The 18178-nt window shown below is 39.2% G+C and overlaps 1 protein-coding gene across 5 annotated transcripts in view; it reads left to right on the top strand.

Annotated features, from left to right (window-relative positions):
* LOC309715786 (protein turtle homolog B-like) overlaps positions 1 to 18178 on the top strand; it is a 148266-nt gene that overhangs the window by 16821 nt on the left and 113267 nt on the right. For all 5 annotated transcript variants that reach the window (XM_082549185.1, XM_082549183.1, XM_082549184.1 and 2 more), the window contains exon 2: positions 12472 to 12663. In XM_082549185.1, coding sequence (XP_082405311.1) covers positions 12472 to 12663 — 192 coding nt within the window. The remainder of the gene's footprint in view (positions 1 to 12471; positions 12664 to 18178) is intronic.

Genomic DNA, 18178 nt, shown 5'->3' with positions numbered 1-18178 from the left:
GAAAGAAAACTTACATTTGTGTTTATGTATGCAGTTCAAAGATAGAAACATCTGTTGTGTTGGCCCATCAGCCGGCGTTAAATTGCAGAGGACACCAAGCTCCGGTCAGAGCTGTCGCTACCAGCAGGTGATAAGTGGCTCCCCACACTCCCTAGCAGATCGTTACATGGAGAAACCTTTGGAATACAAGCATGCTGATCCACACAGGTGTGCACACAGGTGTACACATGGGTGTTCATAGACGCGGACTACAGCTTTCTTGGCTGTTGCCTCAAAGCACATTGTGCGCTGTCTATCTTGCGTGCGGCACAATATCGTTTATTATTTAGTATCTACTGTTATCTACTGCTAGCTAGTTTATTGTGATGGTGCTGTTTTTTTATTATGTTGCTCTTTTTTTGTTTGCTTTCTCTTCTGTTTTTTTTTCTCCATACAGGTGATCCAGGTGTTCTGTTTGTTTTTCTTTCTTTCTTCCCCTTTCTCACCGTCTCTTCTCCCCTCTGGTTTTCTTTCTCTCCCTCTCTTTCTTTCATTCTCTCTCCCTGTCCTGTCCCCCAGTCATGTCTGTCCCGTTTGTAGCAACCGAAAATAAAATAAATACATAATTATAATAAAGGTCAATCAAATGGACCAATATGGCAAGGCCATGATGATCCACTTGGTAAAATAAATCTGCTTGGCATCTTTCTTGGCCTTAAGACAACAATTCTGATGGCTAAAGATCCAAACGGGACAACAAAAAAATAAATAAATAAAAAAAATAATTTCTGCTACTGCACAGAGAATTAGGAGTTTAACGCGATAAAAGGGATTTACAAAGCAGGATTAACAAGTTTGTTTCACATTCAGAGTGATTGTTTTTGAAAGGGCCTATATCACAAGGATATTTGACTTTGGAGTTTTGTGCACTATCATGGTTCAGAGAGCCTAAAATTACTAATCCTAGATAATTGGCACAATGCTGGTTATCACCTGCTTCGATCGTGAGAGGAGTACAAAACTGCTGTTAGTAAGATGTCCTACATATAGAATGCTCAGCATTTCCAACAGTTCGGTGACCTTTTGTCTGATGAATAGCCAACTGTTGTAAAGTGTAGCTTTGGTACATAGTTAGCAGACTGTTCAGGCCACTCCACCCCACAAAACTGTGTCCACACTACAATCAAACAACAGTGTACAGTAAGCATGCTTTTGGCTATGTTATGTGAGTAAGAATTTACTGATTAAAGATAAAAAACATAATCAATATATATTCAAGTTACAGTACTGTTACTTTTTTGGAGTAACTAATGGAGTCAAAATACAAATTACTGTTACTGTAGACTCATGTCAGCTAAAGAAATCCACTGTAGATGATCATATCTGAAAAAGATTATATCCTATCATTCACCAGGACAGTTTTCCTCCTCTTCATCGTTCAAATGTCAGTCTCACAAACTTATCTGGATTTGTTACATTAATATCATCAAATCACAACAACAGCCGCCTCAAGGCGCTTTATATTGCAAGGTAAAATCCCAACAATAATACAGAGAAAATCCCCAACAATCAGAAAGGGAAGAGGGAAACTATACCTGCTGATCCTACTTCTACTTCTGGTAAATATATAAGCTCATGCTGATTGCGAAGGCACAAACATGTGAACTGAACATAAAATGAACTGAACTGAATTAAAATGTAAAGAAAGACAGTAGTATTTCAATGAAGTGGGCAGTGAGGCTCATGTGATATTGTAGACAGCTGTTTAGCTCTGTCTTTATACTCCATGTGCATCTGTGAAAGTGTCATCTGAAAAATGAGAGCTGCTAACTGGCATGACATGATTGTCTTTGTCATTTGCCTTTCTTGTTGTCCGTCAGAACATGGACAGAATGAGTTCTACCAACTTTATGTTGACAATGTGTCATATTTCTATGGAGAAAAAGTTGTTTTATCATAATTATCTTTATCGTTTTATTGCCCAGCCGTAGTAGATATAGCTAGAGCAGCTTTTTAATGACAGCAAAGCGTTTCTGGTGTAGACTATTAGTAAATCTCTAAGCTGTAAGGATTTCTAAAAAACTGATGACACTCAAGGCAATACAGGGAAGGTCTGGGGTAAACCAAACAAATCTGCGTTTGGAGATGGCTGGTGGGGTGTCACTGGCTGCAGTAAAGAGAAAACCTGATCAAACTTAAAGCATGAAAACTTTAAAGCTACACATCGACAGCATATATGTTGCCTAAATCGGTTTTACATTTTAAATGTGGTTTCCTAATAGTAAATTACAGTAGAATTCAAACATCTTGCAATTAAGTAACATGTTCTGAGTCACACAGGAGCAGTGCTGGTCATTTTGTGTATTTTGCGTGTTTTGTCACACTTCTGTGAGCTTTGGTAACGGGACTGGTTCTTATGTAGGGCTTTTCTACTATACCTGAGCACTTAAAGCACTTTATACAACATGCCTCATTCACCCATTCACACAAGCTCCCTTTTCAATGATCAAGTGCTTTCTAACATTCACACATGGAGTATCTTGCCAAAGGATATTTGGCATGCAGACTGGAGCAGCCATTGATTGAACCACCAGTCTTCTGATTATTAGGTGACCTGCTCTACCTCTACCACTCCCCCTCATTCCTTCGCTGTAAGACTGATATTGTTTTAAGTAATTATTAAAGTATTTGTAGGCTTCAAGAGCTGCATTTATTTTATTTTTTTGTATTTTCATGTGGGGATTTGCTAATTATGGGAGAAGCCCACACGCACTACTGCTGTGTGGGCTGATACACAAGAGCAGGGGTGTCGAATTTATTTGAATCCGTTCCCTGGGCCCTGGCTCCGGAGAAATACCTGGATTCAGATTGGTGTTTGCAAAATGTAGACTCATAACGACTACACCTGTTACACAGCACTTTCGACATTCCTTACATCTGTCTGAGAGGAAATGTCTGACTTTGTTTGAGGAGTTGTCTTAGATGTGGATGCTGAACAGTGTCTTTAACCTGCCTAAGTGTTAATTTCCTACCAAAAACACGGTGGGCTGAAATACATATGTACTTCCTCCAGTGGTGGAATGTGATCCTGACCTGTTTAAAGTTACTTAAAGAGAAAAAGAGTGGAACATGTAACACATGCTGATAGCTGAATAGATGCAAAAATGTCTGTGTATCCCTCTCTTGATGAGAATACACTGCTTCACTTCATTTAGGTTTGTGCCAGGATTAACTTGGGAGTTTTCCATCATTACCCTCCTGAAACAGCAGTTTGATCAGAGAGTTTACATCTTCCCAAACAAAATTGCACCAAAGATCTAGGTTTGCCAGAGGTTGATCACACATTGCAGGCACGAAAACAACAGACAATACAGAAACTATAGCGTAAAGAAATCTGGGGTTTACATAATGAACGTGGTGTTTTCACGATCTGCCTGCTGAAATAGAGACTTGTTTATTAAATTGTCAGTATTTAAAGAGTGAAATAGTCATAGAGCTGTTTGCCCTTGCTTCTTTATGAACATTCTTTAACTTGAATGTCTGCTGATCTACCCTCAGCTGTTTGGCCTTAATTCCTGACGGTCAGCAGGAGGTAAGAGGCTTAAACACACTTCTTTGTCCTCTTCACAGACACTTCACAGACAAATCTATGGACCATTTTATATCCATCTTGCTGTTCCTTGCACAAATGGCACTGTACAAAAAAATTTGCTGTCAAACTGACGTCATGGCTGCTGCTAGCTGCGACTTCAGCTGGCTGTGCAAAAAATAATAACTGCGTGCATAAGTTTGAATTTATTTTGGATTTTCTCTAATCCACACAGGGTTGTATAGGTATAAATAGTATACTCACACTAACATTGCTAAGCGATATTTGGTTAACTGATGTAACTTAGCAAGTTACGCCTCGACCTGATGTCTTTGCAGCCAAAGACTTCAGGTCGAGATGGGATTCTGGTTGGATGTTTCACCAATAGAACTGAGAAAGTTCGATTAAACTGGTTGGTTTCATGTTATCGACCTGGCTTTTAGGTGTAGTCCACAAATTTTCAATAAGGCTGTGATCGGGCTTTGGGAAAGTCAACCCAGAAGCTTAATGTTAGCCTGCTTTAGCTACTCTAAAACCAGTTTTGATGTGTGTTTGGGATCATTGTCCGGCTGAAATGCCTAATTGTGTCCATGTTTCAACCATCTGTTTTATTTGAAGTGAAGTTGAAGAACTTGGAAATCGTCCTCCTTCTTTAGGATTCCCACCCTCTATGATGTTTGACAGTCGCTATAGTGTTTTTAACTACTCCAAACATACTTTCTGTCATTGTTGCCAAACAGTCATTTTCTCGTCAGATAATAAAACCTTTGTCCAGAAGGGATTTGACTTGTCCATTTAGGCAGTCGCACATTGTAGTTGAGCTTGAACTGATGATCTTGGAATCAACACATGACATGCATCAGCGCATCAGTGCCAGGAAAAGTGGACTGGATTTAAAGACATTTTGTAAATGGGAGCCTCATAATCAAAAAAGCTGGCTGAAAGTCTTTGCCAGGTGTGGTCACTTTAACCGGTGGCTTCGGTTGTTTGCGTGGACTGAAAGCAGTATGTATTTGGGATTAAAAGCTTGTCGTAGTCAAACTCGTCAAGCTTTAGGCAATATAAATACTTTCTGCAACACATTCAGTTCATGGTGAACCAGATGCTGCTGCATGCACACTGGAAAGATATTTAAATTCAAATGATGAGGGATGAGAGCCCAAGACCCAGAATTAGGTCAAGTCTCCCATCCTTTGGTAGCATTAGTGTTTTAAGCCACCCTTGTGTATCGGAGGGTTGGAGCACAAGCTGACAAACACCAATGAGCTATGCTTTTCCCCTTAGCTTGTAGATATGACTTTGCAATTGCAGATTTCAGTTTTCCTCCTTTTCCTACATCTTTCTTCCAGTACACAGATTTAGACTGCATTGTTCTTCACTGTTCCTTTCACAACAAATACACTGCAGTTCACATGGTTGTGCACACTTAACTTTATTGTTTTGTGTTTGATGTCAAGCTCTTGTCTGCTCCTATGTTTTGGGTTTTGAAGACATTTCGATACTGTTTTAAAATTTTAACATATTTGTTGGGCATCTAAGGAAAAATATTAAGAGTTAATATACACTATTTGTAAATGCTATTTTAAATGCCACTACCACCAAATAACAATAATAATAATAGAGAGCAATAAAGGATGCATGGGTTTGTACTTTACTCTATCTAACACTTAAGAGTGGGACCACGCCACCAAACACGCTCCTTGCGGTTCTCATCTATATAGGCTCCCCCAGTCCGATAAGCTGTTTATTCTTGTTTACATGCCCCGCCCTACCTCCCCTTATCAATTCTTTATCTTCTTCACTTCTGTTTAGTACATGGGGATCTGCCAGGTCCCTTCGAGGCCTTCCCCAACCAGCAGCTCAATTTATGTCCAAGCCATTCACCTTTACCTACAAAAACACTGTCAAACATAAAATGAGGACGTGAGCCCAGCGAGTGAAATATATATTATATATATATCTTATATCTTCTAACTGACATCCAACCCGTTGGCCATATGCACAGACGACAATCAACATCTCCCCTTCATTTTACAACTTCAAACTCATTTCTCGACCCATGCACCAAAGCTCCCGATGCACAGTTTTTACATGGATGTTAATCTGCACTCTGCAGTTTTTGATTTTGCAGAGTGTTGGCGACTTCTTCTTTGTGTGGTATGCCATTTCATCACTGAGTTACTTCTCAGTTCATCCACACTGCAATAATACCACTTAGAGTTGATGGTGGAATATCTAAAGACATTTTATGAACTGACTTGTTGCAACAGTGGCATCCTATTGAAGTGCTACTCTTAAATTCCTGCGAATTCAGTGAGTTCTGTTGTAGCCATTGGTGGAATATTATATCCCTTGTTGTACAATATGTGCTCCACACTAAATTCTGCCCAAAATGCTTAATTAATTATTTTAATAACATGTAAAATTTGTTCCAAAATTCAATGCAAAAGGTTAAATTTAATGTAATCTGGTCAAATTAAATTTACAGCTTATAGCAAGCACTTTGAATAAATAAACCTTTGATTTGATATATTTCAGTTCCATTGTACTCAAAATAATTGCTTCATGTTTATTAAGGGTTTCTGAGTGTGGGCTTATGGGCTGACTGGCATGATTAATAATGCTTCCATTCATTTCACAGGACTGTCATTTTATTACCACCACAGTATGCTAAGTTCAACTTTCAAATATGATTCAGAAAGAAGGTGCAAGCATAATAGGATGTAGCTAAAAAGAGTTTATGTTGTACTGTGTACAACATTATGTAGACAACTGGAAGGGTGGACAGTTGCTGCTGTTGTGGCAGCGCCAGGAACAAACCAAGGGGAACAGCTGAGAGGCCTGAGTATGCTCACTGTCATCAGAGTTTCAGCTCAGATACTACAGTGTTGAGAATGCATTATTCTTGTATTGTTTATTTATTGCACCTCAGTGATTTTTTTATGCATGGATTCTTTTGTCACCATGTATAAATATAGAAATATAGAAATGTTCCTTTCTGTGAGACTTCATTGTGGCGATAAACCTATTTGTAGTGTCACAGTGTATCATACTGTTAAATGATCTCCAGGAAAAAACAGTTAACCTTTGACTGTCACTTTGCTGTGTACTGGAATATGAACCAGAGAACACCTGTAACACACATATGTTACATTTAGTTTTTTTGCTTTCTTTGCAACTGCAGAAAGAAATTGAATTAAAATGAGTTTAGAAATAATTACATTGAGAATGTCATGCAAGTAATAGGAAGAAAGAAGTGTGCTCTTACAAACTTGTATTTTCCACTGGATTCTGTTTGTAGTACATGGGCAACCTCCAGAGCTAAAAAACTGCAGTTCCTCTTGGTGCCATTGGAGGCTAAATCCAGCTCCCATTCGCTTCTCTATTATAATACCCCACTTTACAGCATTAAAAAGCATGTTTACTGCCTGGTGCAAAAAGCCGTATTGGCCTCTGTGGATAGTTTGCCCCATCATGAAAACTGTTGTTGCAGTGATTTTTTTTTTAAACGTTTATTTATTGTTTTGCAGAACTCATCCATCTGGATACTGGAGTTAGAAACTGACATAGATAGCTGGAACAACTCTATGCCTGCTCGCTTCAATAAATCTTTCCCAAAGCTGCCCTCACTTCCTCCTTCCTATTTCGCTGTACTTACTAGTTCACTAACTGATTTCCATCTGTCCTCCTCTAACTCTCATTTTCTACATTCACCAGCTCCTCAAAGTGCTTCTTCTCAATGCGCTATCTTCACTCATTAGTCCTTTTTTTTAATCACTACCCTTAATCAGTGTAACCTGCTGCACATCCTTTCCTGCCCAATCTCGCTTGCAGTCACCTATCACTTTTAGGTCGCACTTTTTGCATGAAATGTGCACCACCTGTGTGCAACTTTCTCCACTCTTATAAGTCATCCTTTGTTCCTTCCTCTTCTTGAAGTACGTGTTCACCACAGCCATTTAATCCTTTTTTTTTTGTTTTTGGGAAATCCACTACTGTCTGGCCTTCTGCATTTCTCTTCTTAGCACCATACCTTTCCAGAACCTCGTTATCACCCCGGTTCTGTTCACCTACACCTCCACTGAAATCTTCTCCAGTCAGAAATCTCTCCTCAAGGAGACACTATCATTTCATCCACAAGTCCTCCTCCTCTTCAGCAAGGTCCAACCTCTGGGGCATATGCACTGACAACATTAAGCATCATAACTTTATTGTCCAACTTCAAACTGAATATCCTGTCTGTCCCTCTATTCACCTACTCCATTTCTCTTCTTGTCTACACCATGGTAGAACTGCTTGAACCCATCTCCAATAATACTGGGATTACTTTCCCACTATATCTACCTTCCTTCTCCCCGTCATATCAGCCACCTCTCTCCTTGTACCAATCATAGTCTACCTACATTTTCCTTAGTCACATTGAAATAAAAAAACAAAACAGTTTACCTTTGTAAGTGATCAGTCAACGTCAGAGTTCTTTGAGATTAGAATAAACATGTACACTTTGCTGACTTGTTGTGTCACCCTTCATTAAACACTATACTTTATAATCTGATTGTGGCTTTGAAGCAACTTACTGTACTCAAGCGTTACAGTCCTCCTGGCAACAATACCCTGAACCCTCCCTTTTTGTTCCACCCTGCCTACACTCTTGGAGCTGTGTGTATGTATGTGTATGCACACCTCAGTGGTTTTACCTTGCCACAGTATCCTCCCCTGGGTCTTTGATTGTAAATGAGCTAAACCCTTACGGTGGTGGTGGGGATTTAACTCACTGTCTGTCTCTTGCTCCTCTCTGTCTCATCAGTTATAAACAGTGAAGTCATACCTTCCAAGGGGGCTGTTTTGTGCTATCTGTGATGATGTCACCAGCAGCCAATCAACACATAGCACTGCTAGAGGTAGTGCGTGTGCAGATGTGTGTGTGTTAGCGAGGGGGTGGGGTTGCAGAGGTGTGGGGTGCACCAATAGGAAAATCACACTCGCTCAGTTATTAGCCAGTTCTTCCAACAAGCATGAGAACACACATCAAACCACGAATCCACAGGCTGCTTCTGATACACACTGACTGCCTCTCAGTCGTGCTGTATAAAGATACTCTGTATGTAGCACATGAATGTGTTATTTAATGCATTCTATGGGAAATGAAAGGCCTATCCTGGTAATAAATCACTCAATGAGATACCCCACGCTGTTTAGGGAAGCCTAGCTCTCCTCATATTTGTTGATTTACATTTCACTTTGTGTTTTATATTTCATTAGTCTGACAGTAACGATTAGGTCTAATTATATGATAAATATCATCTGTTCAGTGCTAAACTTACACAATTACCGGTAATTGCTTTTCGTAGTGACCTCAGTTCAAGGTGACTGTGGAAGCTTTGCGTGCTTCCCTCCTCCAGCCTTAATATGCATTTGAAAGCTCAGGCTGTTGGCTGAAGACTTAATTTGGGTTAACGCTGTTGAGAATTTATAGCTGGTCTTGAATGAATATTCAATTACTAGATCAATGTGATTTGTTTTGGTGTGTTGCACAACAAACACACATATTGGTAACTGCAAACTAGAGAGGTCTTCAGTCTGATGATGGGGCTGAAGCAGAAAGCATCCTTTTAATATCTGTGTGTTTTTTGCGAGCTGTTTGCCCCGACCTTTTCTTTACTGTTGCACTCGGCACCACTGTCGAAGGAGAGGTGGGCTCATGTGTTATCATTCTGCTTCTGATTCACACGTTCATATTTCTTCTTCTGTTTCCATCGTGACATCTTTCTCCCCCCAAAGAAAGCAACAGAAGGTCAAACTTTTTTGCCAACGTGTCCTTTTCCACATTATTCCACATTGTGCTGCATTGAACAGCTTTGTGGAGATATTTATTTCTTCATTATTTTAATTTTAGCCTGGAAATACAGCTCACTCTCTGCTTGTTTCCACTAACAGTACTTGCACTTCATGATAAATACTCAGCACCTCTGCATGAAACACATTGGTGAATGGTTTCAGGTAAATATGATAAAGCACAGGGCAGCACAGTGGTTAACACTGTTGCCTCACAGCAAGAAGGTCCTGAGTTCAATTCCACCATCAGGTCAGCAGGGTCTTTCTGTGTGGAGTTTGCATGTTCTCCCCGTGTTTGCGTGGGTTCTCTCCGGGTACTCCGGCTTCCTCCCACAGTCCAAAAACATGCAGCTTGTGGGGATAGGTTAATTGAAAAATCTAAATTGCCCATAGGTATGAATGCACAATTTAGAGTGAATGTGAGTGCGAATGGTTGTCCCTCCCTGTGTGTTAGCCCTGCGACAGACTGGCGACCTGTCCAGGGTGTACCCCGCCTCTTGCCCTATGACAACTGGGATAGGCTCCAGCACCCCCTGCTACCCTGAAAAGGATAAGCGGAAGCGAATACATGGATGATAAAGCACAGTTATAATCAGTTGTAATCTTTGGTATTTACAACATATAGAGAGTCTTTACTATAGTCCTTTGTAGGACTACTTTTAAATTAACTAAAAAATGAATAGTGCTGGTGTGGGACCAGGTTGAGCTTTAGGTTGAGACAGTATATCCACTCACCAAATCACTGGTTTCTAAATATTTCAGCAGTTGATGCTTCAGCTCACAGTAATAACAGTGACTGCATTTTTTTTTTTATCAGTGTCTGAAAATATTTTTGCTGACTCACATTTGTAGTAGGTCTTTCTACAGAATACAGTACTAACACTAGTGAGCTGTCCCTTGATTATTTGTACATAGTAGATAAAATCCTGTTGGTTCCATGTGCTCACATTGCCTTCCACTGTTTGATTTCAATAATTAGAAGCGCTACGGGCAGCAGGCTATCAACTGTGCGCAGTAGATTGTGTTTGCCTGCCCGGCTTCCTTACTGGCCACAGAGGAATGAGCAGTGAGTACATCTGATTAGCTGTATTGACTGGTAAAATGCTACCACACCGGGTTTCCGCTCATAAAACCAAGCTACATGGTAATTAGCCTGGGATCAATGTGAGCGCCTAGCCCACAGACACACAGACTGACTCGGACTGCTCCGGTCCTGAGTGAACAGAGCGAATGCTTAAAGAAAAACCTTAAAGGACCGGGCATTATCGAGCATCAGGGACATTACTGTCACATCACCTCTTTCATGTTTTTGTCTGTTCACATTCTGTCAGTTGAAAAAGATTCTCACAAGATAAATCACATTCATGTGTCTGAAAGCGCTGTTAATCTTGCTGTTATCAACCACCCAGTGGCCTTGGTTGTGTATTGGATTTGTCACCGGTGGTCTTTGCATCTCGAGTGATGGAATTTTTAGCTGAGCCCAGGTTTGTGTTATCACACAAAAACACTCACTTCCCGGGTGGAACTCTGTTTCTAAACAGCTTTTTGCTACATTTCTTGCTAATCTCAACCATCTCTGTCGTGGCGTTTCTGTTAAACCACTGGAATGAGCTTAGCAGGCACCTTTGTTGTTTACTTCAAACTGGCTGATGTCACGATAGCCTCCAGATTGAGAACTTTGTCAGTCAAATGAGCTGGTTGAGACAGATCATCATTAGCCTATTATGGAGCGGAGCGACATTTTTTTTTTTTTTTTTTTTTAAAACGAACAGTTGTATTAGAACCAAAACAGGACCATTCAAAATAACAGAAAACTAGAGTTAAGCACAGAACATATGGGGGAAAAAATACTACTATAAACAACTATATCAAGGAACAATGTTGATAGCAGAAAAAAACTAAAGTCTAATAGATACTACTAGAGCCATGACAGCTACTGAGCATCTAACTGCCATGGCTGCCTGAGCTGTAACACTTGCATAAGTTTTGGGCTGTTACATTGTTGTGACAAATAGTGTGCAGGTAGACTATGTTTTATAAATGATCTGGGGCCTGTAGTATGAAGAAAGCTCAGTATATCAATGACTGTTTTTTTCCTTATCTGGCTAAAGGGCAAGTATGAGGAGTTAAAGTGTCTAATAAACTGAAAAACAAGAAGGTATATAAAAGGCTACAATAACTAAACAACTGAAACACATACAGCCTGACCTGTTGTTTTAGAGACAAGTGTAGAAATCTTTGTTGATTTATATGCCAACAGCTATCACATGGACATGTTAATATCCATCTTGGAACCTATCAATGGTGCCATAGTGGAGAAAGGCAGGGTACACCCTAGACCAGCAGTCCCCAACCTTTTTTGCACCACAGACCGGTTTGATGTCAGGCAACATTTTCACAGACTGGCCTTTAAGGTGTCACGGATAAATACAACAAAATAAAATGATATGACTGAGACAAAAACGGTGGTATTTTGTAAATATAATAATAAATGCGTCTTTACTGTGTAATCGTGTAACTTTATTAGCAGCGTCCTCCTGAAATGCGCCAACAACATTGAGAGTAACGTCCTCCTCTCTGGCCCTTAATGCTCTCTGATCGCTATGGTAACATGTAAATATTTCTTTCAAAATAAGAGACATGAGTACAACACGGGAAAAGACCCAGGGAAACCGAGTTAACGATAAAAACCATACATTTCACACCTGAGCCTCAACTCTCACGGCCTGGTACCAAACGACTCACGGACCATTACAGATCCGTGGCCCGGGGGTTGGGGACTGCTGCCCTAGACAGTTCACTAGTCTGTTGCAGAGCTAACACAGAGATAGCCAACCATTCACACCTTTGAACAATTTAGAATCACCAGGTAACGCGACTCCACTAAGGGCATTTCCTTGGACTGTGGGAGGAGGCTGTAGTACCCATGCAGACACAGGGAAAACATACAAACTCCACATATAAAAAGTTCTCAGATCGTGGATCTAATTCCAAAGTGGAACTTTACACTCTGTCGGTGTGTAAGCTGGATTCTTACCTGTAACTGTTACCTGTTACTGTTTCCACAGGTGCCCACGGAGTGCGAGAGGAGCCCCAGTTTGTGACAGCACGTGCAGGAGAAAACGTCATCCTGGGATGCGACGTTTCCCATCCCTTGAACGGCCAGCCCTATGTGGTGGAGTGGTTCAAGTATGGAATGCCCATCCCTTTCTTCATCAACTTTCGCTTCTACCCTCCTCATGTGGACCCGGAATATGCTGGTAAGATAGTGATTACAGTGAAATTGAGACATCAGTCAGTTGACACCAAGCTAAATCCAGGATTTCACTGACCTGAATGGGTTCACATTTGTTTGATGTTTGGCCACAGACATGAGTTGAATGAGAGGTGAGAGGGATTTTCCCTTGCTTTTGTTTGATTTCATTCCTCTGATCATTACATTGCAGAAATAATTCCCCCTCGTTTGACTTAAATTATTCATCCATTTGTCTCTTATATGATTAAATGGGAGTTTTCCAGGCTGAGAAGGAGTCGGCAGCCATGAATATTTTGGGAACTATAAATAGATTTCCACTTTTTTAGATAGTGGTGGTGAGAGTTATCTCATAAAGTTATCTCAGTGTTTTGTTCTAGAACACAGACAGTTGTACGTAGGCTACGTGAGAAAAAACTGACATTTCGATCTGAGCAATGTGTAAACTAATTAGGAAAGGAGGCAATTAGTGCTGACGTTAGCTAAAATCGTAGTGGTTTCTTTCATTTAGACTACCTTATTATTCCAAATTGAAATTTCTGTGTAAAGGGAAATTAACTAAATAAAATGAAGTTTTGCAACATGTCAAGTAAACACTTGTATTATTGGAAGTTTTCTGAAACTTTTCAACTGCAGTTCTCCTGACTTTGTAACAGAATTTAATGTTACATCTATTTAAGTCCCGTGAACATGGAGAGAATTTGTAACCTTTTAAAACCAGCTCTGGTGACAGTTTTGGTGATGTGGCCTGATTTGGTACAAGTACCTCCAGGGAGTAAAGGGTTTAATAATAACTATATGTTTTTCAATGATTATACAGTTCTGCAAAAAAAACCTTTTTTTTTTTTTTTTGCAAAACATGAGGAGTTTACAATAAAAAAGCACAACAGCGATGAAAAAAAAGTCAATATTTTATTACAATTAACCATGCATAATCTTTCTTATAATTGAACAAAGAAACAAAAAACAATTCCTTCATGATATATTTAACACTACATGTTCACTCTTTTTGTCTGAGAAAACTTTCTCTCCTCCTTTCGCTTTATTTCCTTTGAGTCTCACACTTAGAAATATTAAATTAATGTTAGAAATCATTATTGGATATGGTTTTTTGACTCAAGTATAGGATACCAGATTTCAGTTTAAAAGGGGAAATTGTACGCTTAATTAAACTAAAAACCTGAGTTTTGCAAGAAAATCTGACGTGATGGAATTTTAAAAATATTTTTCTTGTTTTCAGTGAAACAGTCAAAAAGTCCTATGCAGTTTTTTGGTTGCAGACCTGTGCTATTCACATGTAGTTGTTACCACGAGTATGTTAGAACTCCACAGAGCCCTTTGTCCCCCTGTGTCCACAGTAGAGTGTGCATGGGTGTCTCCAACAATGTATTGTTTGTGAAAAACAGTCATATCGATTAAAAACATGTTTAATATAATGACAAACAATTAACATAGTAGATACAAGTCTACAGATCTGCATCAGATGCAGTGAAAGGTTTCTTTTTAAAGTGTCCTTAACATTCCTTATTCTACCCGTCTCAGGCTGCAGGAGGGGAAAAAAGTAAGATAGACTTGAAGATTGTAGTAAATGTACAGAAGCTTTGTGCAATCTTTCTGTATCCTCATACACTTTGTCTTAACTGATTAGTGTGTGCTAATTCACACTAATGAGACGAGTATCATAAAATATGAAATATTGATTAAATATGTATCCCACACACCTAAATACTACATCTCACTAGCTAATACTTTAACCTTTGTCATGTTTCTTTAATTTTACTACTTCAATTAAGCGTGAAATATGAATATGCACCCAGCATATAATAGAAACTTTGTTTCCAAATTATAAACTACTTCTACTGTATATTCTTCTTGCTATATGCAAGTAAACAGACTGATTCTTATAGAGCGCTTTTCTTCATACAGCATGCTACATTCACTTCCTTCTATGCGTTTAAGTTCTTACTAACTAACATTTACACTGCAACGGATGCACTGGAGAGCATCTCATCCAAGGATACTTGGCATGCAGACTGGGGGAGCCAGGGATTGAACCACTAACCTTCTAATCAGTAGATGACCTGCTCTACCTCCCGAGCTACAGCCACCCTGTGTTTAAGTGGAATATGCTGTACTCCAAATGGCAGTAAAGTTCTTAAATATACCCAAGACTGGCAAACGAAAGTCAAACAAAAATTCTAGCCTTAATAGATGTATGATATCTCCCTTCATCAGGTGACACAGTGTCTTGTATGGAGTTAACTTTACTGGAGCTTTAGAGTATGCTACCGAGACAAGGGGCTGAAGTGGCTGCAAAAAACTATCAGTAAAAGTCTTTCAGGAGAAGCATCTGTGCAGTCATCTGTTCTTTTCCGACCCTGTTTTCCAAGCCTTTGGGCAAAAGGTTTGTTACACCTAACACATTTAAGTCAGTGTAATACAATTCATTTTTATTTATATGTCAACAAATCACTAGAGCAATCGCCTCAAAACAACATGTATTGAATATATTTATATTGTAATAGATAGAAAACCCAAACTATCAAAAGACCCCCTCTGAGCAAGTACTTGGCAACAGTGGCAATGAAAAACACCCCAATAACAGGAAGAAACCTCCAGCAGAACCTGGCTGGATGGACGGCTATCTGGGACAACAGGCTGGGGGTGATGGGAGAAAGACAGAATAAAAGACACTATAGAAGAGAGCCAGCGATTAAAATTCTGGTGCCGTATTGGAGAAGTTCAAGACCAAAGTGGAATGAATTCTGCATAACACTCCCAATTTCCTTAATTGGTAGATTAATTACAGTTAAAATGATTTGCCTCCCTCAATTGTTATACGTTTTTCAAAACTTAGCAATTCATCTTAGTTGAATGTTATAATTCTTTCATTTATTTGGAATTACAAAACTCAAAGGATATAAAAGAGTCGCCTGTGTAAGTGCAAAACAAGTGGAAGGCTGGCTCTACGAGACTTTGTGTGTTATAAGTTAACAAGTATCTCCTACTGGCTAGAGAGTCACCACCTGGTTGGACACAAAGAAAAAGGATTGGCAATCACACTCTCTTGGCACTATTGCAATGTTATCCTATTTGTCTCAAAACCTTCAGTGATGGATGGAGCCTGTATAACCAAGGTGTGTTTGCAGTCATCCTGCAGCTTCAAGAGAAAAACAGCTTGCCAAAGCCAGATTTCTATAGACATCGGAAGGTCAGACACTCAGTAAAGCCATAGCTTAATAATTTAGAAAAAGCAGTGAGACAGATAAATATGGATGGTCTCAAAAAGACTGAAAGAGAGCTGGGAAGAGAAAGGGGGCTAGATAATGTTAAGATATGACTAAAGTTAAAGTTGAACATTTTAAAAGTCTATTTAAAAGTGAAGTTGAATAGAATCACCTATATGTGATAAATAAATAAATCAGAGGCAAATCTGTTTCATTGCTGCATCACATGTGCCAAATGTGAGGACTTTTGACTGGGAATATTTTCCTTGTTTTCAAAGATTTTAAAAGCCAAATAAGACTGAATCCTCTTCTGATCATCACCTCCTGTCTTATGGCCTCCTCTGTGCAAAAAACCTTATGCTTTTCTTCTGGGAAAAAAGGATGTTCCAATTTTTAACATCAGGATAGCAACAGTGAGAAAACAGACTGGAGGACTTTGAACAGATTTAGCATCTTTAATATAGAGAGAACAAAACTTCACTGCCTTTAATGCAGCTTGAGGATTTGAGTTGATAGGGAGGGGTGTGGGGGGCAGTGATGTGGGGACTTTGTTAAACAATTGTTCATAGACTGTCCAGTTAAAAACTGAAACATTAATTTCAACTGAAAGGTTCTATATTTTTCATTATATATGTTTCATAATAAAGGTATTTGAAGCAAGAAGACTGGCACTGAGATAACTTGGTTTACTGATGATGATGTAGGCTGACATCAATTGCTTATTGTGATTTTTATTATGTAGTTAAATGTCATGGCCAAAGCATCAGACATACAGAGGCTTACATTGTTTCCTTTTTAGATTGGGACAGTTGCTAAATGGTTGATACATTTGGCTGACCCCAGGGGCGGTCTTTCCTACACGTCCCTCTGTCCTGCCTTCTGAAACAAGCATTGTGCTAGTTTCTTTTTATATACTAAAACAAAGGAAAAAATTGAGTGATAGAATGTTTTTTCTTGTAGATCTTCAGAATTGAATTTATGGACATATAATGATAATTATGCAATAGAAATTGCAGCTTAAACTAGGTAGAGAGAGAGACCAATAAAGAAATACAAGGAAGTGGTTATAAATTACAGTGTTCTCATGGATGATCTCTAAATCTTTTTCCCATGAGAATATTTCCATGCATGCATTTGTCCACTTTCTTCTACTTATCAGGGTAACCGTGGGGCTGGAGCCTATCTAAGCTGAGACAAGGCAAGAGGCAAAGCACACCCTGAACCCAGTCTGTCACAGAGCTAACACATAGAGACAGACAACAATTCATGCCTAAAGCCAATTTAGAAAAATGATGTAATCTAACAAGTATGTCTTTGACTGTGGGAGGAAGCCAGAGTATCGAGAGAGAACACATCATTCACAGGAAACTTCATACAAAAAGGCCTCATTGAGCTGGTGGAACTGAATCAAGGACCTTCTTGTTGTGAGGGTACAGTGCTGACCTCCGAAGCCCCGAGATATCATGGGTCAAAGTTTTGTAGAATGTTTCCGGTACACGTGGGAATCTGTAGGATGGAGATATGGATGAAAGATCAATAAGCAAACTGAAAGATCATTTAACAAACCACAAATAATAATTAGTTTATTATCTCTCTCTTTCTCTCCCTCTATGTATATCCTATATATAGGATAATATAAGAGTGTCAAGTTAGCCCCTTATTCCATTTTATTTAACTTAAGGTAACTTGAGTTAAAAAAAAAAGAAAGAAAATTATACATTTTTTAAAATTCATTCCTTTTTTATTATTTAAAATGCTTCCATAGACTCTCGTCGTCTTCTATGTAGGCAACAGAGAGAACTGAACTGAAGTTGTCCTGGCAAACCTGGCAGGCTCGCATTGAGTGGTATAATGTCTGGTGATAGTAGAAACAAACAGAGGTTTTGTTCATTGTCCACGTACCATAGAAATGATAGAAAGTTGGGGTAAAAGAGGATCTGTACAGAAATAACAGTAGAAAAAAGATCAACATGTTTTTTTTTCTCCAAGATTTTCCGTTGAAGGCTCTATTCTTGTATTTAATGGACAGATATGAGCGTAGTATTGATTTTACACCTGCAGCGGTAACAAGGGATCTTGCAGTACCAAAAGCGACCTCATACCAAGTTGAAAATGTGGACCCAAGGCCAGTCCTCTAATCTTATCAAAGTTAATGCCAATCATCATGACTGGAGCTGTGATAGACTGCCATGTGGTGATTGTATGAAACTGATAAAAGAGACAAGAAGTAGGAATAGATTGAGTTAACAAGATAGGATTAGAGGAACAGCTGGACCTCTGTCATTATTACAACGA

This window comes from Aulonocara stuartgranti (assembly GCF_965226115.1).
Source record: "Aulonocara stuartgranti genome assembly, chromosome: 10".
Classification (NCBI taxonomy): Eukaryota; Metazoa; Chordata; class Actinopteri; order Cichliformes; family Cichlidae; genus Aulonocara; species Aulonocara stuartgranti.
This window is presented reverse-complemented; position numbering and strand designations above follow the sequence as displayed.